Source organism: Malus domestica, chromosome 15, assembly GCF_042453785.1.
Source record: "Malus domestica chromosome 15, GDT2T_hap1".
Lineage (NCBI taxonomy): Eukaryota > Viridiplantae > Streptophyta > Magnoliopsida > Rosales > Rosaceae > Malus > Malus domestica.
The window spans coordinates 21749032-21774069 of record NC_091675.1 but is presented as its reverse complement, the minus strand read 5'-3'; the positions used below and the strand labels follow the sequence as shown (position 1 = coordinate 21774069).

At 37.3% G+C, this 25038-nt stretch overlaps 3 protein-coding genes across 11 annotated transcripts; 1 reads left to right on the top strand and 2 right to left on the bottom strand.

The window, feature by feature from the left end:
- Positions 1 to 1777: 1777 nt before the first annotated feature.
- Positions 1778 to 7187, top strand: LOC103401148 (U-box domain-containing protein 5-like). 8 transcript variants are annotated; one of them, XR_011576087.1, is made up of 8 exons: positions 1778 to 2040; positions 2357 to 2495; positions 3213 to 3290; positions 3906 to 4091; positions 4251 to 4358; positions 4775 to 5934; positions 6094 to 6984; positions 7061 to 7187. XR_011576087.1 is itself a non-coding variant. In XM_008339862.4 (7 exons), the coding sequence occupies exons 3-7, from the start codon at positions 3234 to 3236 to the stop codon at positions 6860 to 6862; spliced, it is 2280 nt and encodes a 759-aa protein (XP_008338084.3). In that variant the 5' UTR covers positions 1778 to 2040; positions 2357 to 2495; positions 3213 to 3233; the 3' UTR covers positions 6863 to 7187. The 8 variants fall into 8 exon arrangements, 7 of the variants coding, with proteins under 7 accessions (XP_008338084.3, XP_070669748.1, XP_017178784.3 ...); XM_008339862.4 differs by having other exon boundaries at positions 6094 to 7187; XM_070813647.1 differs by having other exon boundaries at positions 1800 to 2040; positions 3906 to 4149; positions 6094 to 7187.
- A 4565-nt stretch (positions 7188 to 11752) lies between these two features.
- LOC103401149 (tubby-like F-box protein 5) lies at positions 11753 to 14455 on the bottom strand. 2 transcript variants are annotated; one of them, NM_001294059.1, is made up of 5 exons: positions 14153 to 14455; positions 13297 to 13653; positions 13117 to 13204; positions 12763 to 12892; positions 11753 to 12674 (listed from the first exon to the last, which is right to left on the bottom strand). In NM_001294059.1, exons 2-5 carry the CDS (start codon positions 13651 to 13653, stop codon positions 12005 to 12007), a joined length of 1245 nt encoding a protein of 414 aa, NP_001280988.1. In that variant the 5' UTR covers positions 14153 to 14455; the 3' UTR covers positions 11753 to 12004. The 2 variants fall into 2 exon arrangements, with proteins under 2 accessions (NP_001280988.1, XP_070668697.1); XM_070812596.1 differs by lacking the exon at positions 14153 to 14455 and adding an exon at positions 13752 to 13866 and having other exon boundaries at positions 11860 to 12674.
- A 3170-nt stretch (positions 14456 to 17625) lies between these two features.
- LOC139191772 (uncharacterized) lies at positions 17626 to 21514 on the bottom strand. Its single transcript, XM_070812787.1, has 9 exons — positions 21280 to 21514; positions 20824 to 21219; positions 20656 to 20714; positions 20074 to 20371; positions 19662 to 19816; positions 18967 to 19236; positions 18292 to 18528; positions 18151 to 18208; positions 17626 to 18068 (listed from the first exon to the last, which is right to left on the bottom strand). Exons 1-9 carry the CDS (start codon positions 21512 to 21514, stop codon positions 17626 to 17628), a joined length of 2151 nt encoding a protein of 716 aa, XP_070668888.1.
- Between the last annotated feature and the right edge of the window lie 3524 nt (positions 21515 to 25038).

Genomic DNA, 25038 nt, shown 5'->3' with positions numbered 1-25038 from the left:
CTAAAATTTTGGTTATTAATTTCAGTTCATATTCCCTATTATCCCTATATTTATGCATTTATTATCCATCTCCTGGGCATTTCATTTTCTTTTCCTATTACTCTATATTTATGCATTTATTATCCATCTCTATGCATTTTTTTATTGTTTGTTATAATATTTACTTTTTTTTGTGAATATAGTAGAATATTTATAAACAAAATTGTCAAATTTTATTATTTAGAAGACCGAACACATAGTAAAGATTTGTTTGATTATATAGGTACGTCTAGTTACCTATAATATGGACACATTTAATTTTATAGTGGATTTGATTTTTTGTATTTCTTGGTACATTTGGAATGTAAATGTACCAAAAGGATTATCTGATAGAGACATTTTGTTTTGTGGTACATTTGAGATTTTTTGTTCATTTGGTCTTTTGGTACAATAGGAATCTAAACGTACCAACAGGATTACCTGACAATGGGCACATTTGGTTTTATGGTACATTTGAAATTTTGGTACATTTGGTTTCTCTGTATATTTGAAATCTAAACGTACCAAAAAGGTTACATAACAATGGGTACATTTGGTTTTATGGTACATTTGAATTTTTGTTACATTTGGTTTCTCGGTACATTTGAAATCTAAAGGTACCAAAAGTCGATACTTTTGTTCTCAAATGTACCATAAGTTTTAAGTATATTTTTTAATATATTACATGAAAAAAATATGTATTGAAGACTTTTTATTGATACAATTTTAATAGAAAGAGTATTTTTTTTAAATACTGATAATAAGGAAATGAGGAATTAGTTAATTATTATTTTTTATTTTATTAAAAAATATGTCATTTAATGCGCAGAAGGGGATTGAGAAAATTAAATTCCTATATTATAGGCAATTAGTTGCTAAGCTACCTTATGCCTCTATATAAATGCATTTAAATTAATGACATGGAAATTAAATAAATAGAAAATTATTGAGGTGGCAATTGAGTGAAGCACCTTTATCAAATCTTTAGAAGAGATGAATGTTTAATCTAACAACTATAAAAAATATGTAGGGCATTCTAATTTTTCCTAAATTTATTGTCATAACGACATTTCGTATCATATTGAATATGTGTAAAAATAAGAGGGTGTTAAAAAACTACCACATAGCGACGACCAAATATTTTTTGCTCAATTGACCGCAATAGAAAAACCGAGGAAAATGGCGGGGGAGTGAACCCCACCGAAGTTGGTGGGAGCGGCAACGTTATTTGTTATACAAATATTATTATTGTTATTATTTTTGTCAAAAAATATATATTTTTAAATTAAATGTTAAATTAATCATTGATAGGATGGAAGCCCACGCCGTAATACAAATATTCAATTCTTTTTTGCTACTGGAATAAAGAGTCACTCACTTTTTTTTTTTTTTTTTTTTTTTTTTTTTTTTTGGAAATCAGAGTCACTTACTTTGTTATACAATTAATGAGGTTTGGGACCCTTTCTTATTTAGACTTTTTCATTTTACTAAAAAAAAATTTAGACTTTTCTAAGGATTGTCTGCCCTCCACTTTCGGTGCCTTTTCTGTTCCCTCTTGTTTTGTATGGTCACGGTTAAGTCATGTCAACATTTTATATTACTATTTATTTTTGTCTTATTATATCTATAAAAAAAATAATATAAAATATTGACGTGGTTTAACCGTGACCACATAAACAGAAAGGCACGGGAGGACACCAGAAGTAAACGGCAGACAATCCTTGTCCATGATGACGACCCTTTGAAGCCTTCTTAATATGATCTGCGCATTTGAAATTGTCAGCTTCCTTTTACGTTTTCACTACTGCTTACAGCCTTACCGGTCACTGTACTTCACAAAGTAAGAGGATATTCTCTCACACGATCGGTGTTCTTATATGTCTCTCTAATCACGAGATAGAAATAATTAATAAGAATTCACCGTTCAATTACTCGCCCATTCGGAGACGAAGACTCTTCCTCTCTGGCTCTGTCTCTGTCTCTGGTAGTGGACGACCGAGAACGCTTGATGCTCGTTGACTGGTATTTTGCTGCTCTCCCGAGTCTCCTCCCCAGGCTCTGCATTATACAAAAACTCCAAGCATTGTTCGAACTCCAAAACTAGCAGACAAAAGTTGGGGTTTTTTAATTAAAGTATTTTCGTTTTCTAGTGCAAAGACTTGGTTGCCCTTCTTGTGGGGGCTTGACATGCAGCAATGCTTTACTTTCTGTAAATTGTAATAATTTTTTTTTCTGGGTCATTTTTGGATATAAAAGCTACTTAATTTGATTGGTGTTTTTTTGGTTGGTGTGGTTTAGCCAAAAGGAATCTAATTCTGGGTTTTGTTTATCTGAATAGTTTGTGCAGACCAAGCGTATGTTATTTTGCTTTCTATTTCTGGGAAGGCTTCTTAACACTGAAAGAAGCTGAATTCTGCTGGAAATTGGACAACTTTGTGGGGATTTCAAGGTGTTCCTCAGAGGTGAATGGTTTGAAGGTAATATTTGGTGTGGTATGTGAATTGGGTTGTAGGATTTTCAAAATTTAGCTGAAGACTGAGGAGGAAGCTTGTCAGCATACTTCTATTTCTGCTTCACTGGGCGAGTCCCTTTTTTTATTTCTTCTTTTTGAAGTTAATAATTTGTGTCTTATATGTACATAAGTTAAATGATTTGTGAGAATTTAGCAATTTAGGCGAGAAAAGGAAATTTTTGGTACAGCAGTTGACTGAGAATTATTGGCCCAATAAAGATTGTTAGTATGTGAATCTCTGCGGCAGAAATGAATCCAAACATGAACATTTCCCAGTTGAATTAATCAAATTTTTTCTGTGATGATTGTTTTGCACCCGAATTCCGTTACCGGTACGCAATTCTTTTATGGTGGACACAAGTGAAAATGGTTTTGTGTGAAGAGCTCCCCTAGACTCTGCATATGGTTCTTGATATGGAAATGTTATAACCTTTATAACCTAATTTTTATGTTGAGTGTTACTTTTTGATGAATTCAACTTTTCTTGTTTAGCATTTACGACGAAAACTGTAAAGTGTTGAATTTGGGGTTTGCTCAGAACTTGTGCCCGAAGTCTCATCGTTTTGCATATGGGTTGATGTTTGCTGAATATTGAAATGTGACTCTAGCATAATATTAGATTGTTTTCATAATATGTTAGAAACACATGAAAATAACTGTCTTTTTCTTATTGAATGCCCAGATATGAGATAATTTCTCTCGAATGGGTACCGATGCTGCTGAAGTGGCGGAGGCAGCGAGGACACCTCATTGCTTTAAGGTATAATATGCTAAATCAATCTCTTATTTTAGGTCATATGGGATGTTTAACTTTGAGGATGGATTCGTTATGTAGTTATGAATCGATGTCTGATCAACTTTTGTCACTTACAAGTTACAACAAGAGACAACTCTTCTCATTCAAACTAATGATATTGTGAATTGTTCTAGTTTGTATTTGATGTATGAAATATGAAGTCCAAATTTATACACAGCGTGTCATTTTTTCGGTATCTGGTCCCGTTGGTAAAGGCATGACTCTATTTTTACAATCAATAGCTGATTTTTTGAAGGAAGATAATATGGTGCTGTTAGCAGATGTAAAAAGTGGGGCAAGAAAAACCACGAGATTACTGATCTTTCTGCAAGATGACAGAATATGACCCTTATGCTATCTCTGCAATTGTGTGGAAAAACAAAAGGAGATGTTAGAATGTATTTAACTGAGACATACATTTAGGAAAGTGACAGCGATCATGTTTCCTTGTAATTCTAATGGATACTCTGAGGAACCTCAGACTTGAGATTATGTGTCCTTAAATTTTTCTAGTGTATTTATTTAATTGTTTAGTCATATTAGTTAGATTTTTTACATAATTGTTATTGATGATAACAGGTTCATCGTTTAATGTGCACGGAACTCCTGAGGTTGGTTGATAGAATCTCCAGGATACTTCCAGAAATAGAAGCAGCTCGACCTCGGTGCTCAACAGGAATACAGGCTCTATGCTTGTTAAATCGTGGAATGGAGAAGGCCAAGCTACTTCTTCAGCATTGCAGCGAGTCTAGTAAACTCTACCTGGTTTGTACCTTTGAGAAACTCTCTTTATGAAGCTTTGTCCAACTCCCAACGCCTACGGGTTAGCTGTGTTGAAATGCATTTCTTTTGATGTCAAATACTCAGTGCGGTTTGTCCAATATGAGCTGTGTACCTACCTGCCATTCTATGGTTGACTTGCAGGCAGTTACCGGGGATGTGATGGTCTCAAGATGTCAAGGATCAAGGAACTTGTTGGAGCAAAGTGTACGAGAAATTCAGAACTGGGTTCCAGTGATGTTGGTGATGCAGGTTTGTTAACTTACATGCCCTTTTTCCTACTAAAAGTTTTCATCATCTTTTCGTATTTCCTTTTTCCACAACCCCACTTCCCTTCGATGGGGTGCTGGGCATAGACCTGCATGGAACAGTACAACAATCATTTTTTGATTGATCATTGCTCACATCAAACCTTTATAGATATTATACATCAATCAAAACAATGTTGAAGGTTGATGTCGTAGGCTTATTCTTCTTGCTTTTCTTTTTTTCTTTTTTTTTCTCTGGCAGCATATTTTGTTAATGATCTGGGTTTTATTGTTTAAAAGTAAAGTTAGCTTGGCTCGAAGTCACTAATCTTTTTCATTTAATTTCTAATCTTCTATGTTGGTTCATACCAATTAAGTCACAGTTATTTGGTTGAGATGATGATGAAATGTCATTTGCAGCTGTCTCAAATAGCTGAGGATCTTAAAGGTTCAACATTTAAACTGGACCCGTATGAAGAAGAAGCTGGGAGGGTTGTCCGAGAATTGCTCCATTATGTTCCTTCTCAGTCAGACCCAAGGGAGGATTCTGAAATCAAGGCTTTTCAAATTGCATCCTTGAGGCTCCATATCACATCATCAAAGGCAATCTTAATTGAGAAAAGATCAATTAGGAAGTTGCTAGAAAAAGTTGGTGACAGCAACCCTCAGAAAAAGCAAATTTTGACTTATTTCATGTATCTATTGAAGAAGTATGGAAGCTTGATAACGGGAAAGCAAACAGAGAGTGCCTTAGAGCTGCAACAAGGAACGTTTGCTTCTGAGAATTCTGGAAATTGTTTTGAATCTAATCAATATGCTGAAGTTGAACCTCACGTTGGTTATGGCGAGTCCAAGGCACAAAGTAACTTGTTCCATGGAGCTGTACCTCCTGAGGAATTTATGTGCGGAATATCTTCCAAAATGATGTTCGATCCTGTTGTCATTGCTTCTGGTCAAACATATGAAAAAATGTGGATACAGAAGTGGTTTGATGAGGGTCATGATACATGCCCAAAAACTAATATGAAACTAACCAACCTGTCATTGACTCCGAACATTAACATGAAGGAGTTAATATCAAGGTGGTGTACACAGTATGGAGTTGTCCTTCCCGACCCAAGTATGCAACCAGAAGTCCTCTCATGGGAAACCTCTTCCACTTCCATTCGTAGTTTAGGCAGTTCTATGAATGATCTACACCTACAAATGGATTTCAGCTGTATATCGTTTGGGTCCTTAGATACCAGTTACAATTCTGATTCATCACGCAATAAGATTGAAAATGGCTTGAGTTTGGTGCAGAACGACAATGATTCTCTGAAATACCAGTATACTAAAAAATGCGAGACAGGTGCTCAATTTCTATCTGAACTTGGTGAAGTCCAATGGGAATCCCAATGCAAGGCTGTTGAAGATGTCAAAAACCATTTGAAATGCAATCCTCAAGCTTCCTATGCTATGTCATCTAAGAATTTTGTTGAACCTCTCATCAAATTTTTGAGGGATGCACATGACCTGAATGATGCAAAAGCGCAGAGGGATGGGTTTAAATTATTACTGACCTTTGTGAGAAAAAACAGGTAAATTTTTATTTTGTAGCTGGGAATTCGTTACTCTTGCATGACTAAGTTGTGGCCTAGTGAACTGTTTTATGCATCAAACTGTTATGCAATAACGTCCGCATCCATACTGCAGTTATTTTTAGATTCTTTTAATTTCGTTTTTGCTGCCTACTGTAGAAATGGAATACCTAATCTATGTGAAGAGGCATATAGTCTGCTGGCATGTTATCTTGATTCAAAGGTAACAGAAGAAGTTCTTGCCATAATGGAAGTTGTGTCTGGCCACCAGTATTGCAGGCCTAAGGTCTCAGAATCTGGTGCACTTACATCCATTCTAAAACTCCTCGACTGCCAGAGCAAAGATTTACAAGGACAAGCCATTAAGATTTTACGTAATTTGTCCTTAGATAAGGACATTTGCTCAAAAATTGTATCTTTGCAGTGCATACCAAAATTGGTTTCTTTCTTTAAAGATGACATTCTTTCAGGAGTCTGCATTTCTATATTGAAAAATTTGTGTGATACTGAAGAGGCCAGGATTTCGATTGCTGCAAGTAATGGATGCATTGCTTCTATTGCTGAACTCCTGGAGACAGGCAGCAGTGAGGACCAAGAACATGCTGTTGATATCCTCCTTTCTTTATGCTCTCAGCGTGATGACTATTGTCAGTTGGTCATGCACGAGGGTGTTATCCCATCGCTTGTCTATTTATCTAACAATGGGACAGAGAGAGCAATGACAAGCGCATTGGAAGTGCTACGGCTCTTAAGAGATATCAAATATGTCAATGAGCATGAGTGCTCTGGATCTGCCGACCTTGATTCATCCAGAGACCATGTAAATCATTCTACTGAAAGGAAATCACCAAAGACTTCAGGATTCTTTGGAAAGAAAATATCCATGTTCACAAAACCCAGTTCCCTTATACCGAAAAAGAAGAAATGAAGCCTCTGGTGGTTTGCTTCTTACAGCGTCTCCAAATCTCTTCGCCCGGTAAGACTCATTGCTTCTAGGCCGGAGCGCTTTGTGGGTTTTAAAAAGTGTGGAAAAGTATCCTCATGTTACAGGTAAATATGGTAGGGAGTGACTGGTTTTCGTAATAATGGACTAATTTTGATGTAGTTTTTTTTTTTTTTTTATCAGGTTTCTAGATTTCAGCAAAGTCGTGAGCTTTTTTCTTCATTCATAATATATCTTCTTCCATTTTGCAGCTGTATACATACTCATTAAAAATATATAATATGAATGTAATTTGATGTGCTTCAGAAAATTGAATCCCTTTTCTCATTGTACTTTGCCTGGTTCTGTAAAGTTTCATTAAACCAATGAACAATGTGCATCCGAACGAATTATTAGGAGCCGGGAAATCAATCCTGCTACGCTCTTGTAGCCGTATCAGGACGGCTTCAGAAACCAGAGCTTCTACGTGCAGGCACGGGTGCTGGATCAGAATTTTATCTTCATTGTTTGTTGTAAGCAGTTGATGGTAAGTTGAAACTTGGAGATGCATAAGTCAGGTGGTTGCCTGGTTTAAGTGCTATAAGATGGCAGTGTTGGTGAAGTTCAATGGGAACAGATAGGTTTTGAGAAGGAAGATGTTGAAAATCCAATGTTTTGCCCGTTGCGCAGCTCTCTGATATGAACTATTCCATGCCCAGCATCCCGGGTATTTAAAATCCAAGCTTTATATGGGGTTATATACACCTAGCATTATCAACCCGACTGTTAACCCGATCCGACCCGTTAAAATTAATATTCAGATGAGTGATAAACGGATCGGATGGTTAACGGGTCAATCCGTTAATCTACCGTTAAATAACGAGTCATTTTGGATGAACCTACGAAACCCGTTAACAACCGTTATCGAAGATTTTTGTGTAATTTCACCTACTGGGAACACACCTCCCTCCAGCAGTCACTGCCTCCTCCCTCGCAGAACACCTCCTCTTCAAGCACAATAACAACATCTCCCTTGATGATGTCATATCGACAACTTTATGAGGGACAGATCCATGGCCAAGGAGCTCGCGGGCACGGTCAAGGAGATTATCGGAACCTGCGTTTCGATGGGCTGCACGGTTGACGGCAAGGGCCCAAGGACCTGAAGTCAATGGTGGCGTTGAGATCCATCTTGATTGACAGGGGTGTAAATCCATCGAATCTTGCACCAAAATATATCAGAGGCGATGCATAGTCCTAATAGAAAACCGTCAGGTCCCTCACGACTCAAGTCCCTCAAGACTCAATCTTGCACCAAAACAAAAAACAAAAAAAAAATTGTTAAAAAGTGAAACGGATAATCCGTTAACTTAATGTGTTGAATTTGGATGACCTATTAACGGGTCGAGTTCAACCCAACCTGTTTACAAGTCTAGGGTTATATGTTTATTTATATAGTGATCTAAACTCCTTTTGTTTTTTTAACATTTCAACCCAATGATATATAAAATAAAAAACATAACATTTCCACCTAAATGTTCCAGATTTTTTAATAACTGTTTTTTTTTTTAAGCACCACAATCTTAGATCACCTCAAAAACTAGCTCAAAGAAGGGTTTTTTTTTTTTTTTTTTTTTTTTTGGTGTTCAAAAGCTCAAAGAGTTATTACAGATAATTCAAGTCTAGGGACAACCATCATCTCATTAAATAATCAAGTTCCAATTTAATCAAGAGGATTATCAAAATAATGGTACCCAAGATCCATATTATAACTCTAATTGGCAACGTCATTTGCTACCATGTTCTTCTCTTGATAAACATGCACCAACCTAAAGAAATTTCATATTCTAACAAGGTTAGATTTCATCACTTATCAACTGTTTGAAACACAAATAAAAAATGCAACAAGGTAAGATTTCATTTCACAAGTATTGGATTATATTCTTTTATCTTAATCTCGTTCATTGGTTTATTTATCTAATTGACACATTTTCCCAAATCAAATAATATTATTTCATTTTCTAATAACCTTTGGATCAGATTTTCTCATCGCAATCTAACTCAGATCATTATCTCTAATCTCATTCACTTTCTAAATGGCAAGTCATCAACCATTATATAATAGAGAGCTGTTATTGATTTCAGTCTACTCCGACACACTTAGGAACGAGTTTATGGAAGCTTTTTTTTTGTAGTGTTAGCGACTTGCAGTGATAAGTAGGTTATTGATTTTGGTTGAAGAAAAAATTGTTTCATTATTTTGTTAGAAAATAAAAAAGTCATTTACTTATGTTGAAATATGAAATTATTATGAGAACTTTAACGAAAAGTTCCCGATACTGTTCACTTTAATTAAAAACCATATTTTTACACTAAAAAGTCAATCATGGTACTATTCACTTTACCCTTTATTTTGTTTTTATCGTTAAAACTCAAAGTTTTAAAATCCTTTTCATTAGTAATAAATTAAATTAACAAAAGTTGAAGTAGCTCAGTTGGTTAGAGTGTGTGGCCCTTAATCACAAGGTTGAAGGTTCTCAAGCCCTTCCTCAAGCGGCATATTTTATTTTATTTTTCTACCATTTAAAACCGCCAATTCAACCAGCGCCATTAAACTTTTTTTTTTTTTCAGTCATGCCCCCGAAACGCCGCGGAAGCCACAATTCAAATTCCTAACCAGAGGCAAACACCTTACTTTTGCAGGTTTTAAATTTAGTGTTTTGATTTGATTGCTTTCTGCTCTCCAGCTAGGGTTTTGTGGGTTTTAGGAACTCGATCAAATTAGGGTTTTTTTCCTTCTTGTTCTTGTTCATAAAACCAATCATAGGAGAAGAGGCAATGGCGACAAAGATGGAGTCGATCAGATTATGGTTTTTTCCTTTTATATAATTAATTATTTATTTATCTACACACGAATGTTCCTTAAGCAATTTAATTCAAACCTTATCAAAAACCTATCATGACCCTCCAACAGTCCTACTTTGTTTGGGACTTGACCGAGCCACAATCCAACCCTGCTCTTTTAAGCAATCCCAACTAAGGTCTAAAATATCGATGATATCAGAAATATTGGTAGTCTAAAAACACGAAAATTTCGATGGAAATATCGGCATATTATCAATATCGATAAAAATTGAATAAAAATCACGGAAATTGTAAGAAAAATTTGGAAATTTTTATTGAAACTTTGCAGGATGTTTATTTAGTCAATTATCTATTAGTTTATCACAAAAAATTAGAAGGAAATGCATTGCATGATGAATTTAACTGATTTAAGTTGATTATATAGCGAGCTGGCAAACATTGTGAGTGTAGAAAATATGTAGTAATTAATGAAAGAAGTTTAAAAACACCATAATCATTTATATATAATGAATTAGTACAATATTTTACACTTTACACATTGCATGGTAAGATACATGAGTGACTTAGTACCACATAGAGTTCCTATCAAAGGTCTAAAATATCGATGATATCGGAAATATCGGTAGTCCAAAAACATAGAAATTTCGATGGAAATATCGGGATAATATCGATATATTAGACCATGATCCCAACTCACCTAGGATTGTCATTTAATACTACAAGATGATATTCTTCTTCATTTGTAAGTGTGAGAAAACTTAGATTCGAATTTCGTAGATGGTAAATTAAATTGCTCATGTGCAGCTTAATTGAAACTTGCAACCTAATTTATAGACTTTCTACCAACTCGTTAATTCATTCAACAACCTCGATTGCACATGATCGAGAGTGTAATATTGGGTCCAAACAATAGTTCAAAGACATGACGATGAGATAAGCTTGCATCCGATTTGATTGATTTGTTTGCTGAATGATGATGATATGCTTAAAGAAACGTTTGGAATACTAGATCAATTGTTTAAACCTTTTTGTTAGTGTTTCAATTGATTGATATGGTGGTGATGTGAAATTTATTAAAAGGAGTTTTAACAAAACACTTCTTGTACGGTTCATTTATAATAAAAATTATATTTTTACTTTTTTCTGGTACTATTCACTACAGCTTCATTTATTACTTTTGTTAAAACTAATTTTTTTTAAACTTTCTGTTAATTTTCCTTTTGTTAAACTATTTTTGAGTTTTGAAATTTTCTGTGCATTAAAGTTTGGCAGGGAAACTTTTGTCAGCACTGAGCAATAAGTAATTAGCTTTTACATAATAGTAATACTACTTATGAGATGCCAAAACCTTGTAATAAAGCAAGAATCCATGTCGTTTATAAAATGAAGCATGTGTCACCTAAAGTGGCGCGCATGGCTCGTATTACCCAATCTCTTTTCTTATCCTTTTCAACTGCGAATTTACTTTAGATCTCCTACTTTTTAAGCATATCGTTTTGCTAGATTTCCCTCATCATTAGTTGAAAATCCGTCACTCAATCATTACGTTTAAAATCCATCATACAAGCATGAAAAACCAGAGGGAGGTAGATTGTCTGCCCTCCTGTTTGGGTACCTTTCCCTTTCCCTTTTATTTATACGGTCACGGTTAAATCACGTCAACATTTTATATTCTTATTATTTTTTGTCTTATTATCTCTATAAAAAAATTAATATAAAATATTGACGTGGCTTAACCGTGACCGCATAAAATAGGAGAGGATGAGAATGACATCCAAATAAGAGGGCAGACAATCTACCTCCAAACCAGAGATACTTACACCATTTTGTATCTACAGCTCTCATCATATGACGTAATGGGTACACATGTCGTTACTGTTTCACAAAGACCAGAAGGTAGAAATTTCAAAAATTGTTCATCAGCTTCTTAAACGAAATGCGCTAGATTCTTTTACCCCGTTTTGATACCAACATGATGCGTCAAGTGATGGGCTCCTCTCTATGGAGTATGGATGATTGGGCCATGGATCGTATTGCAACCCCTATATACAGGTAACATTCATTCAACTTCATGTTAATTTAGATTCGGTTGCACCACAAAAAACAGCTTACAAGACAAATTCTGGACTGGCAGGCCATGCGAAAAGTGAAATCATTGAAATAGCTGTGATTTTCAGAATTACATGATCGAGGCATGAAGAACTTGTACGCAGAACATGCATATGGTTCGAAATTAAGGAACAAAATTCAGCAAATGACGATCATGTTCTACAACCAAGTGTTTCATTCACAAGCTGGCTTAGTGTCGAAGCTGCTTAAGCAGATCGCAAACGCTTGGAAACAGGACAGCGGGTAGCGATAATCCAAGGTGAAGATGTCTTTTCCAATCTTCCCAAACTGTAGGATTACCCTCTCTTGCTCTTCAGCCGAAACGTTGTGGGATGGATCAACAGCTGCCACAAGCTGGAAATTTTTAACGGAAGCCACTGTAACACGCCCTCTAAAGTTAAGGCACCAGCATTGTAGCTGCTCATGCCACCGAGGAGACTTGTTTTTCAAAACCAGTGGCTCTGCACCTGGGGCTGAGACATTTGGCTCCGAGAGGGTTGTAGAGCTGAACTCTCTGATCAGATCCTTTTCTTTTGAACTTGGTGAGAGAGCAAATTGCTCGTCATAGGCTTGTGGGAACGATGTTGGTGTTGGGGCGGTGCCCCCATCCTGAATGGAAGAGACAGGAATGGAGTGCATAGCACAATGCATTCTCCTTGGACCTCTTGTGCGAAGAATATTGAGCTCGTAAGAGATGGTGCCAATGTTGTAGTTACACGCTGGTACTCTTGGAGACACCTGCTTAGAATGGAACCTTCGAGATGATCGATTATTTGGTTGGGGTACTGCATCACATGGAGGCTGGCTGTCATGTACGGTGAACTTGGTACCCAAAAAGTTGGACCTGGCAAAACAATTGTTGAATGAGTTGTGGGAACATAAACAAGAATAACTTGACTGAAATATTTGCAAGCATAGTAGAGCACACTTACCTCAATTTACCAACATATGTAGTGCTGGCTCGAGAAAAATCATCTGAAACCAAAGATATAACGAACTCGGTGCTTGTTGCCCTTCTGATCCTTTTGGCTGCTAACAATAATTTATCTTTCTCACCCTCAGCTGTCAATTCAATAATATAAGTGAACACCAGGTAATCAACTGATACATTTTCTTTTCATCAAATAATCTAAAACGAGAATGTTAAAGAAGCAAAATAAGATATCTCTAGAAATGCTATATTCATCTCCTAAGATTGACAGAAACTTACAATATAACTAACCCAATGTGCAGCGCAATAATAAAAAAAACAGAGTTACATTGTCCACAATAAGAACATGACTTACATGGTACCAGACCGTAGTAAAGATAATATGTGGAAGTTTCTCTACCCCTTCGAATGAAGCACTGTATTGGAGATTGGCGAGGCCCCGGCTACACAAAGCACACCACAAATAACACTATTTCAGAGGAGGCACTCAGTACAAGTAAACACAAACTTAAGAGGAATTAGGATAAAGCAACACCTGCTTCAATGAGATTGGAAATGTGAGCCTTCCACATTGCTCGGGAGTTTTGACTATATCCCTCATAATGCCCCTCCATGACTTACAAACCGAACCACAAAAAACAACGACAGCTCGAGCAGGCCACGATGTTTCACTTTCTTCTACCCTCTGAATTATGTCCAGAAGCAATTCCGTAGGCAAGTTAGCCCACTGACCCTGCTGAATCACATCAGTTGGCGGGGTTGGAGCCATATCAGGAGCAATATGCGACAAAGTCCGACTACGCCAATGCTTCCGTTCACCAACTCGCCTTGACATGCTCCCAATCCCATCTTTCATCTCCCGCAGCTCACGAACAATGCCTTTGAACGACATCTACACATAGCATATCAATCATAACACCAAACCAACGAGTCAAAGACCTTTAAAAGGATTTCGAGACCAAAATCTTAACAAGCAGGCAAATTCGATACCGGAAAGTAACTACCGAGTACATGAATATAAACCCATTATCCTTAATTCGATTCAAATTCAAATTGTGAACAAATCGGCCACAGTTTTGGCACTAAAAGTGGCTACATTCAAAGAAATCTTTTGATAAACAACATAATTCCTCTTCACACCCAAATTTTTAAATCTTTTCGATTCCATATACATTTCTCTCCTCTATTTCACAACTTCTTCAAACCCCATAAAAAATGTCCACACATAAAAATCTGTAATTTTTAGAAGAAAGTAAAACCCATCAATTTTGTCAAACAAATAATTGAAAAAAGAATCTACTTTTTATATTTTGCCACCGAAAGTGTCAAACTTTCGGCGATCTGTAAATTAAATAATAATAAAATTGGGGAAAAACAAAGAGCCAGCCAACCTGTTGAACCAGCTCGAAAGCTCACAGCAGCTATTTCACGAGGCGAAGGCAGGCGGCAGGCGGAAGAGAAGCTTCTAGAACGTCCCGGTATCGCAAATCGGAGAACAACGGCCAAGCTCTCGGCAGCAGCCGACCATGCCGTTCTCCGACTTGGGGTCTCTACTTCGAGGCCCTCCTAGATCGGCTTCTCATCGCCGCCACCGCCTTCTCCTTTCCCACGTCAGCACCTCCACCGCAGAGCTCCGATCGGCGCCGGCCCACCAGAGCAGAGCAAAAGATTTTCGGTTTTTTGCTCGCTCGAAACGGATCCGATGCGCTTTTTTGGCGCTTTACGCGTTTCGGGGGTGGTTTTTAATAGTCCGTTAAAACGAAAACATTGAAATTGTGAGCTGTAAATTTTAATGGAGGGAATCGGGGTGTGTCGTCACTCGTTACTGCTGGAGCAACAGATTTCGTACACGTGGCGATGATGTTCTACCTTTTTTTATTGATTTAATTTTATGTAATTTGTTCTGTATTGTTAGGATTTAGTAGGGAATTAGGAATGTTTACAGCCAAGAAAGAAAATGTCCAACCAAAAAATAAAATATTCCATAACCCTTTTATGCTATGCGTATATCCACTAATCCAACAAGCATTTGTCACAATCTAATTGGAAAAAACCCTAATGAAAAACTTAATTATTCTTAAACCATCCAATGCTTCATCTTTATCATATAAAAAGGGTACAATCTTGTCAAGTTCAAGTTAATCAATGTTTGGTATTATCTAATGAGATGCTAGCAACCTTTTGGAGTTCCCATTCTACCTTTTTCGCTCTCTTGTTCATCATGTAATGTCGGATGATCCGGACAGTTTATGTTTTAGGTCACTCTTTAAAAATCATTTAGCAACCCACCACCAATAGTGGATAGCAATTCTCCTTGACAAAGATCATTTCTTCAAACAATTAACTAAATCCAAAATGATTTAGTCATCTAACGTTGAAATTTTTTACTGACACACCCCGACTTGGGAAGGTTGAAGCATGCAGGCCATCACCATGAGGTGACGTTACCATAAGGGTAAGTGATGAAAAAAGTGAATAATTTCAAGACTAAATGAAACTAATTATACTAAATAGTGAAAGAATGCGCAATCGTGGGAAGAACCCACTACAATTATTCAGAGCATAATAGACAGTAAGACTACAAAAGAGTAGTCAAAGTAACTAAAGTACACTTATTACATAACAATGATAAGTTCGTACGTTTAAACAGAAGAGAATGTCAGAACTGCCGAAATTCCTCGAGTGCCACAAAGAGTACAGCTATCTAGGTCCTGGAGAGGTGAAAAACAAAGTTGAGTGGGTCAACTAAACAATGCTTATACGAAATCCTTTATTTCCGAATATATTAACCCCTCGTTGTTAAACATGTATAGTTTCCTTAAAACGTACTACGTAGGTATGCAACAAAAGCACAACAGCAATATAACCAAAAATATGCCAAGTCATGATGTATCAAATGCCACAATAATAAAATCATGTGATAATCAAGTATACCTAGGGTTTAAATATACCATCGTGACCTACTCGACGTCACAAACATCCCTAAATTTTTAGAATAAATTTTGGACAGTTCACTTGCCCCCACGCGCCGGCAATGGCACGGCCAGATGCGCCCCACGCATAGGCCAGTGTTGTCAGCTAGCCTGACGCCGTCAAGAATATTCCACGAAATATTCCGTTAAATGCTTACAGAACCCGTCAACCTTGACGGAATATCTCGTCACCTTTTTCGACAAACCTCACCGTTGTCGTCATTCGCCGCCGTCTACAACTTGATTTTTCGCCAAATTTCTAGAAAAATTTCAAATTAGCATAACTTCTTCATTTCTCATCCATTTTTAACCCACTTTATATAGATTTGAAGCAAATAAAGTGAAGAATGGCGTTATACCTGTTTGGAGTCCAAAAAGTGGACGGAGGTGGTCGAAAATCACCCCGAAAGTTCCAGCCAAACTGGAACTCTTCGAAACTCGGTTGTTTCGACGTGGCTTTTTCACCAAAGTTTCACTAGGGATCTCGGGGAGTTTAATGGAAGCCTTTAAAATTCCTAAAGGTCCGTAACTCGGTCCCAAACATGCTGAACTCAAAGCACTAAGTTCGGGCCTCACGAGTTTGACGTCGAAAACTCGTCCATTCCGGGTTTCAAGAACATGGCTGTGTTTGTGAAGATGAGAAGAGTACAATGGTGTGGTTTTTGGGTTCGATCTGTGAGGTTTAGGGTTCGTTCAAGGGGTTTGCAGAGAGGGAGTCGAAATCTATCCATAACAGTGTTTCTACACTGATAGAAATTCTCATACACTCGTAACAACTTGCACAATCTAAATGCGATAACGAGAAATAAAATAAAAGCGATATAAATATGTCCACATCACTCGCCACTAAGGGCATAACCGTCAATACACTTACTTGGGGAGAAATTACATAGGAAAATTAGGGATGGGTCGTCACAATTTACCCCCTTATAAAAATTTCGTCCCCGAAATTTCATCCTTGATTACGAATCAAAACCATATAACAGACGTGGATACATATCTCACATACGCTTTTCTATCTCCCAAGTGGCTTCCTCAATTGAGTGGTTCCTCCACAAAACTTTCACCATCTGCACGGTCTTGTTCCTAAGAACCTTATCCTTCAAATCAAGGATAGTCATTGGAACCTCATCATAGGTCAAATCTAGATTGATCTCTAGCGGTTGAGGAGGGATCACGTGTGACGGATTAGAGACGTACATCCGTAGCATCGATACATGAAACACATTGTGCACTCTAGCCAACTCTGGTGGCAAAGCGAGTTGATAAGCAACTTCACCAACTCATTCAACTATTTGGTACAGTCTGATGTACCTAGGGCTGAGTTTCTCTTTCTTTCCAAACCACACAACACATTTCCACAGCGATAATTTCAAGAATACCCAATCACCAACCTTATAAACTTTGTTGGTAGAATGTCTGTCGGCGATACTCTTCTACCGATCTTGGGCCGCTTTCAGGTTAGCCTTTATCACCTGAATGTTCTATGTTGTTTCATCCATGATCTCCGGGCTCACCAAAACTCGTTCACCTACCTCGGACCAACAAAGTGCAGTACGACATGGTTTCCCATACAACGCTTTAAATGGTGTCATGCCAATACTAGAATGGAAGCTGTTGTTGTACGCGAACTCTATCAACGGTAATCGCTTGTGCCAAGCGTCTCCAAAATATAAAACTGACGATCTCAACATATCTTCCAATGTCTGGATAGTTTTCTCTGACTGCCCATCGGTTTGAGGATGATAGGCGGTGCTGTAGAGTAATCTCGATCCCAAAGCTTCTTGAAAAGCTACCCAGAACTTCGAAGTAAATTGGTGGTCTCGGTAAAAAATGATACTAACTGGAACTCCGTGGTACTTAACCACTTCAGAGATTAATCGTACGGCCAACTAACTTAATGAGTAATTCTCATGAACGGGTATGAAGTGTGCTGACTTGGTAAGCCGATCAACTATCACCCAGATACCATCATAACCATTTCGCGTACGAGGTAATTTGTACATGAAATCCATCGTAATATCTTCCCATTTCCATTGGGGTATCCGGAGTGGTTGTAGCAATCCAAATGGCTTTTTCCTTTCTACCTTAACCTGCTGGCAAACTACACAATGACTAACATACTCTGCAATTTCTCTTTTCATACCTGGCCAATAATAGAAGTGTTGGATGGTATGATACATCTTGGTACTCCCTGGATGCATCGCATAAGCAGAAATATGTGCTTCATCCAATATGTCTCTCTTTAGTTCCTCAACATTCGGTACATACATCTGCTCACCTTGCATAAGCATGCCATCAGGATCTCTAATCCTGAGGTCTTTCTTTTTCCCATCTAACACAACCTATATCAATTCCTGAGATTCTGTATCGTTCCTCTGGGCTTCGAGAACATGATCTAGCAGAACCAGTCTGACCTGAAAACTGGCAATTAGGGCTCATTGTCACCGCACTTTCAATGCTACTCCAATGGATCTTAGATCAATCAAAAGAGGAATGCAACTCGCATAAAGAGCATTAAGTTAGCCATGAGACTTCCTAATAAGAGCATCACCTACCGAATTGGCACGACCTAGGTGAGACTCAATGGTGTAGTCATAATCATTGAGTAACTCTACCCACCTCCGTTGCTGAAGATTGAAATCTGGCTGAGTAAAGATATACTTAAGGCTCTTATGATGAGTAAAGATCTTGCACTTTTCCCCATAAAGATAGTGCCTCCAGATTTTCAAAGCGAAAATGATCGCTGCCAACTCGAGATCATGAGTAGGATAGTTTTTCTCATGGGGCTTTAACTGCCACAATGCATAAGAAATCACCTTATTATGTTGCATTAACACACATCCAAGACCATTCAGAGATGCATCACTGTAGATCTCGAAGTTTCCACCATCATCGGGAAGTGATAAGACAGGTGCATAAGTGAGAAGGTACTTCAATTGTTAGAAACTCTATTCACACTCATCACTCCACAAAAATGGAACATCTTTTCTAGTCAATTTTGTCAGACGTAATGCTATGGTTGAAAAGTCTTTTATGAAGCGTCGATAATAGCCAGTAAGACCAAGAAAGCTTCGAACTTCCGTAACTGTCTGAAGTTGTTCCCAATTCTCCACGACTGCTACTTTTTGAAGATCCACAAGCACACCCTGAGCTGATACCATGTGCCTTAAGAATGACACTTGATCTAGCGAAAAATGACATTTGCTAAACTTAGCATACAACTGATTTACCCTTAGCGTCTTTAGAACCAAACGCAGATGCCTGGCATGCTCAATTTCATTCTTCGAATACACCAAAATTTCATCTATGAAAACAATGAGGAACCTGTCGAGGTATGGATAAAATACTCGATTCATCAGGTTCATAAAAGCTGCTGGTGCATTAGTTAATCCAAATGGCATCACAAGAAACTCGTAATGACCATATCGAGTTCTGAAAGCTATCTTCGGAACGTCGTCACTTCTGATATTCAATTGGTAGTAACCAAACCTTAGGTCAATCTTCGAGAACACACAAGCACATTTAAGCTGGTCAAAGAGATCGTCAATACGAGGTAATGGATAACGGTTTTTAATCGTCACCTGATTAAACTGCCTATAGTCGATGCATAACCTCAAAGTTCCATCTTTTTTCCTTACAAACAGAATAGGAGCTCCCCACGGGGAGGTGCTTGGCTAAATGAAACCCTTATCAACCAACTCTTGTAACTGAGTTTTAAGTTCCCTTAACTCTGCAGGAGCCATACGGTAAGGTGTAAGGGAAATAAAATTAGTACTTGGAAGTAGATCAATGGTGAACTCCACTTCACGATCTGGGGGTAAGCAATGTAATTCATCGGGAAAAACATTGGGAAAGTGTTTAACTACTCTGACGTCTTCCACAGATGCAGTAGTTTCTTCCGTTGGCACAACATGAGCTAAGTAACCTTGATAACGTCTTCCACAGATGCAGTGATAACTCCATGCTTTAGACCACCACGTTCACCAACTAACGTGACAATAGGCATGCCCGGTCGGTGAGAAGTAACAACCTTCTCATAACAATCTAACTTGGCACGATTGTAGTGTAACCAGTCCATGCCTAAGATAACGTCAAAATCAACGATATCCAAATGGACAAGATTAGCCAACATGACTACATCTTAGACAAGGATGGGACATCCTTGATATTCCCAACTAACATAACAAATTTCACCCTTAGGCATTGAGAATTCCAACTCATAGTTAGTGAAGTAGGGTGTGGTTGAGTCATTTGAGCAAACTTATGGGAAATAACTGAATGTGTAGCACCAGAATTAATTAAAACTTTAGAAAAATGGTCTATAACATTCAACGTACCCATGATCAAGTCCGGATTAGCCTGAGCATCCTGTAGCGTGGTGTTGTTGACTTTTCCCTGAACTTGCTGCCTGCCTCCCCGGCCCCTGTTTGCTTGAGTCTGATTACCTCGGCCCTGATGAGGTAGGATTGCCTGTCTGCCTGAACCTCCACTGCTAGACGCTACGTCGAGATTTCGATATTGTCCTCTAGTATAAATTTGTGCTCCACCACCCTGATACGGTATATAGTCTCCCTGAAACTGTGGATAACCTCCCTTAGTCAGCTGATAGCCTCCCTGAATCTGTTGATAGCCTCCCTGATGGTAGGGAACCTTTGGTGTGTACTGGTATGGTCATCCTTGATATGGGGCTATGTCCCCTTGGTAGTGGAAAGCTCCACCGTGGCCTATCTGCTGACGATTACCAGGTGCTAGAAAATGTTGTAGGGGGACTGCAGGTGGTAGATTAGCAAGCTGGTTCTTCTGATTCTGAGGACAATTATAGGCCATATGCCCTGTCTGTCTGCAAGTGAAACATCATCTGTTTCCTCTTTTACACTCGCCATAGTGACGGGTGTTACACATGCGACAAAACTGAACACCTGAACTGCTAGAGTTTCCTTGATTATGAAAACGAGAACCACCAGCAGATCTGCCTCCTCTATGAAGTTTACCGAAGTTAGAACCCCCGCTCAAAGATCTAGAGCTATTTCCACTCTTTTTAAAATTCTAAGCCCCTCTCGGACCAAGTGATGATTGCCCCATGTTACTGTACCTCTGGGCATTCCTGCCAACATCCTCATCTTCATCGTCAGGAGCATTGTCCGAATCTTCAACCCGAAGCAAAACCTCGAAGAATTCCTGATACATAGCACAAAGAGTAGTGGTTGCCATAGAACGCCATTTCTTACAAGTTCCTCTCTTAAACAGACGAAGTTTCTCCCGAGGATTAGCAACAATCTCGGGGCAATAACGAGATAAGTATGTGAACTTTTGATGATACTCAGTAGCTAACATCTTACCCTGCCTCAGATTTGAGAACTTATCATTCTTACAATCCAAATACTCCGGAGGAACAAATCTGGTCTGAAATATCCGCTTGAAAACATCCCAATTCATAGCATCTTCATCAGATAATGGTTTCTTCTCCTGATCCCACCAAGATTCTGCTTCCAAATGAAAGAACTAGGTTGCCGTTTCAACCCATCTCTCTATGGGTAAATTACCCTGTCGATACATGACTCGAAATGTCTTTTCAACATAATCGAACCATATCTCTGATTTCTCCGACCCCTCATTACCAAAGAAGTCATTAATCTTCAGGCGAGATATAATGTCCAGAGTATTCCTTGGGGTAGGACGGAGTGAAGACCAAATAGCATTGGCAATAGCCTCACCAAATTGTCCAAAGTCCAGAAAATTATTCTCATATGAAGTACGTGGCTCTCTACAAGGTGGCATGGTTCTAACATAAGAAAACAAGAGTTAAAACACACTAGGAAGTGCAGGACTGTCTAAACCTATAGTCTAATACCAAGCTAACACACCCCAACCTGGGAAGGTCGAAGCATGCTGGCCATCACTGTGAGGTGATGTAACCAAAAAGGTAAGTGATGAAAAAAGTGAATAATTTCAAGACTAAATAAAACTAATTATACTAAATAGTGAAAGAATGCGCAATCGTGGGAAGAACCCACTATAATTATTCAGAGCGTAATAGACAGTGAGACTACAGAAGAGTAGTCAAAGTAACTAAAGTACACTTATTACATAACAGTGATAAGTTTGTACATCTAAACATAAGAGAATGTCAGAACTGCTGAAATTCCTTGAGTGCCACAAAGAGTATAGCTATCTAGGTCTTGAAGGAGCAAAAAACAAACACTACTACAAAAATGTACTTATTGTGTCACTAGGTGATGTCGCTTTAATATAATATAGTGGCGGACAAGACATTTGCGACACCTACTGAACATGACGTCGGATTTACTGTCGCTTGTAAGCGTCATAAACTGTTTATGTCGCTTTAATCGACGTAAACATTTAATGTCACTTATAACTGACATACATTTTAATAATTTTTAAATAATGGTGTCGCTTTAAAAAAATAGTGTCGCTTTTAAGTGACATAAAGTTGGTGTCGCTTTTAAGCGACACCAATTATTGTTTTTTAATATTTTGAAATTTGTGTCGGTTCTGAGCGACATAGATTTTATTTTTTTAATATTTTGAAACCCAGTGTCGGTTGTAAGCGACAAATTGATGGTCTTTATACACTATCCCCCGTGTTTTCTTCTTCCTCTCTTGCATCTTTCTTAAGGATGAGTTTATGAGGTGGCCCGCAACTAGGTCTGGCAAATGGATCGTGTTTATCATTTTCGTGTAACACATGTTATCTTAATAGGTCGTGTCATGTCTCACCCATTAAAACTAGTTTCGTAGAATGTGAATCCCATCAAAACAATAGATTCACTAACACTTAGAGTTTATTTATATTTTCATTAAGTATAACATAAGATTTTGTGGTATCCACTAGTGTAAATATTTTAAATTGAAGATCGAATGTATTCATTGTATTCATATAGGGTCAAGTAACGGAACAAAACTTTTCAACAGTTATAAACGAAAAATCACGATTTAACGGTTATTTTAACTCCGATTTTAATGATTTTTTACAGGTACACTCCTTGACCTTATATGAATACAATGAATGAACTCGATCTTCAATTTAAAATATTTACACTAGCGGATACCACAAAATCTTATGTTATACTTAATGAAGGTATGAATAAACTCTTAAGTGTTAGTGAATTTATTGTTTTGATGGTATACGCATTCTACGAAACTAGTTTCAACAATCCAACCGTCAAACATGTTTGTATATACTTCGAGATCGCATACGCCAAAAATTGCAAAAAATAAACATTCAAAGATCAAGTAACGGGACAAAACTTTTCGACGGTTATAAAACAAAAAATCACGATTTAATGGTTATTTTAACTCCGATTTTGATTATTTTTTATAGCTACACTCCTTGACCCTATATGAATACAATGAATGAATTCGATCTTCAATTTAAAATATTTTCACTAGTGGATACCACAAAATCTTATATTATACTTAATGAAAGTAAAAATAAATTCTAAGTGTTAGTCAATCTATCATTTTGATGAGATACGCATTCTATGAAACTAATTTCAATGGTTCAATAGTCAAAATTGTTTGTATATGCTTCGAGATCGCATACGTCAAAAATTGCAAAAAATAAACATTCAGAGATCAAGTAACGGGACAAAACTTTTCGACGGTTATAAACAAAAAATCACGGTTTAACGGTTATTTTAACTTCGATTTTGATGATTTTTTATAGCTACACTCCTTGACCCTATATGAATACAATGAATGAATTCGATCTTTAATTTAAAATATTTACACTAGTGAATCTTATGTTATACTTAATGAAAGTATAAATAAACTCTAAGTGTTAGTGAATCTTATCGTTTTGATGATTTGGAATAAATATATTAATTATTTTTTATATTTTAAGTGTTAATTAGACTATGTTTCAATTAGTATGTTATGATATTTTATAATAAAATTATATTTATATTTTTTATTACGTATTTTATTCAAGTTAAATTTTATTTATTAAAATCTTAAAATGTTATAAGAGATAACACACAAAAAAAAGCTGGTTATTTTTTTTTCTTTGGGTTAAATATTAGGCGGGAAATGGATGGATATCTTGAAATATTAGGCTGGAAATTTCCCAAACATTAGGCAGGAAATGGATGAAAACGTCAGGCGAGAAATGGATGAAAACATTAGGCAGGTTTAAACCGAAATTTCCCGTTTTTTTTGGGGTTAAACTTAGTGTCGGTTTTAACTGACGCTATAACCGACGTTATGTGAACTTCAAAAAATGTGTCAAAAGTTGGTGTCGATAAGACTGACACCAACATTAATTTAAACCGACGCCATATTTTCAATAAAGAATGTCAGAAAGTGACGTGAATATCAATAAAGTGTGGCAGGTTGGCGTCGGTTAAAACTGACGCCATGTACATTTAATTTGACACCATTGGCTTTTAATTCGACGTCAGTAAATCCATGTCGGTTTAAACCGACGCCAACTAAGTACCCATATTTAAAGCCCTCTCTTTCCCATTTCATCCGTGCTTTCATTTCTCTCCCAATTTCAATCTTTCTTCTTCTTCTTCCCCATTTCATCCGTGCGTCCCTTTCGTCCTCCTTTTCAGTTTTTCCTCTTCTCCTTCCCCATTTGCTATGGATCACCATTTTGAAGATCAACATTTTGAGGAACTCCAATTTGAAGAGGAAAAGCTCGAAGGTGGTTCATTTTTAAATTATTATGATTATTAATTTTAGTTTCTGTTTTGTATTTTAACTAGTTTTATACTTAAATTGAAAATTTATTTTCGTTTCTTGGTTTTTAATTGTTTTTTTCTGTATTTATAAGGATTAACTCAATGGAGGTGCGGACCCTCATTTCTGAATTGGAAAGAGGAACCTTATTCATTTGATTCATCTGGAAGCCTCTGGTGGTCCACAAGCAGAGAACATACAATCTTTTGAGGAAAAGCTCGTATAGTGATTGATGCCAATGAAGTCCAATCCATTCTTCTTCAGCATCTCCACATCAGATTTCGAAAATGTCGGCAAATCAGCTTCTAGAATCTCACACATTTTTGCAGGATATTTTGCCTTGTAAAATTAGGTCTAAGAACCTGCATTTTAAACATCTTAGTTGTAGTGTGACCAGAGAAATATGAGAACAACCTACTGCATATGGTCTTACTTACCAGTTCATATAGAAAGATATAGCCCTCTCAGCTGCTAGTTTGTATTCTAAGGAGCTGTTGATCGGTTCATACCATACGTCATTCATAACAATTCCAATGTTACCTCCTTGTTTTTTCTAATCATCAAAAGACATGCATTCGAACCACATCAAATTAATTGCT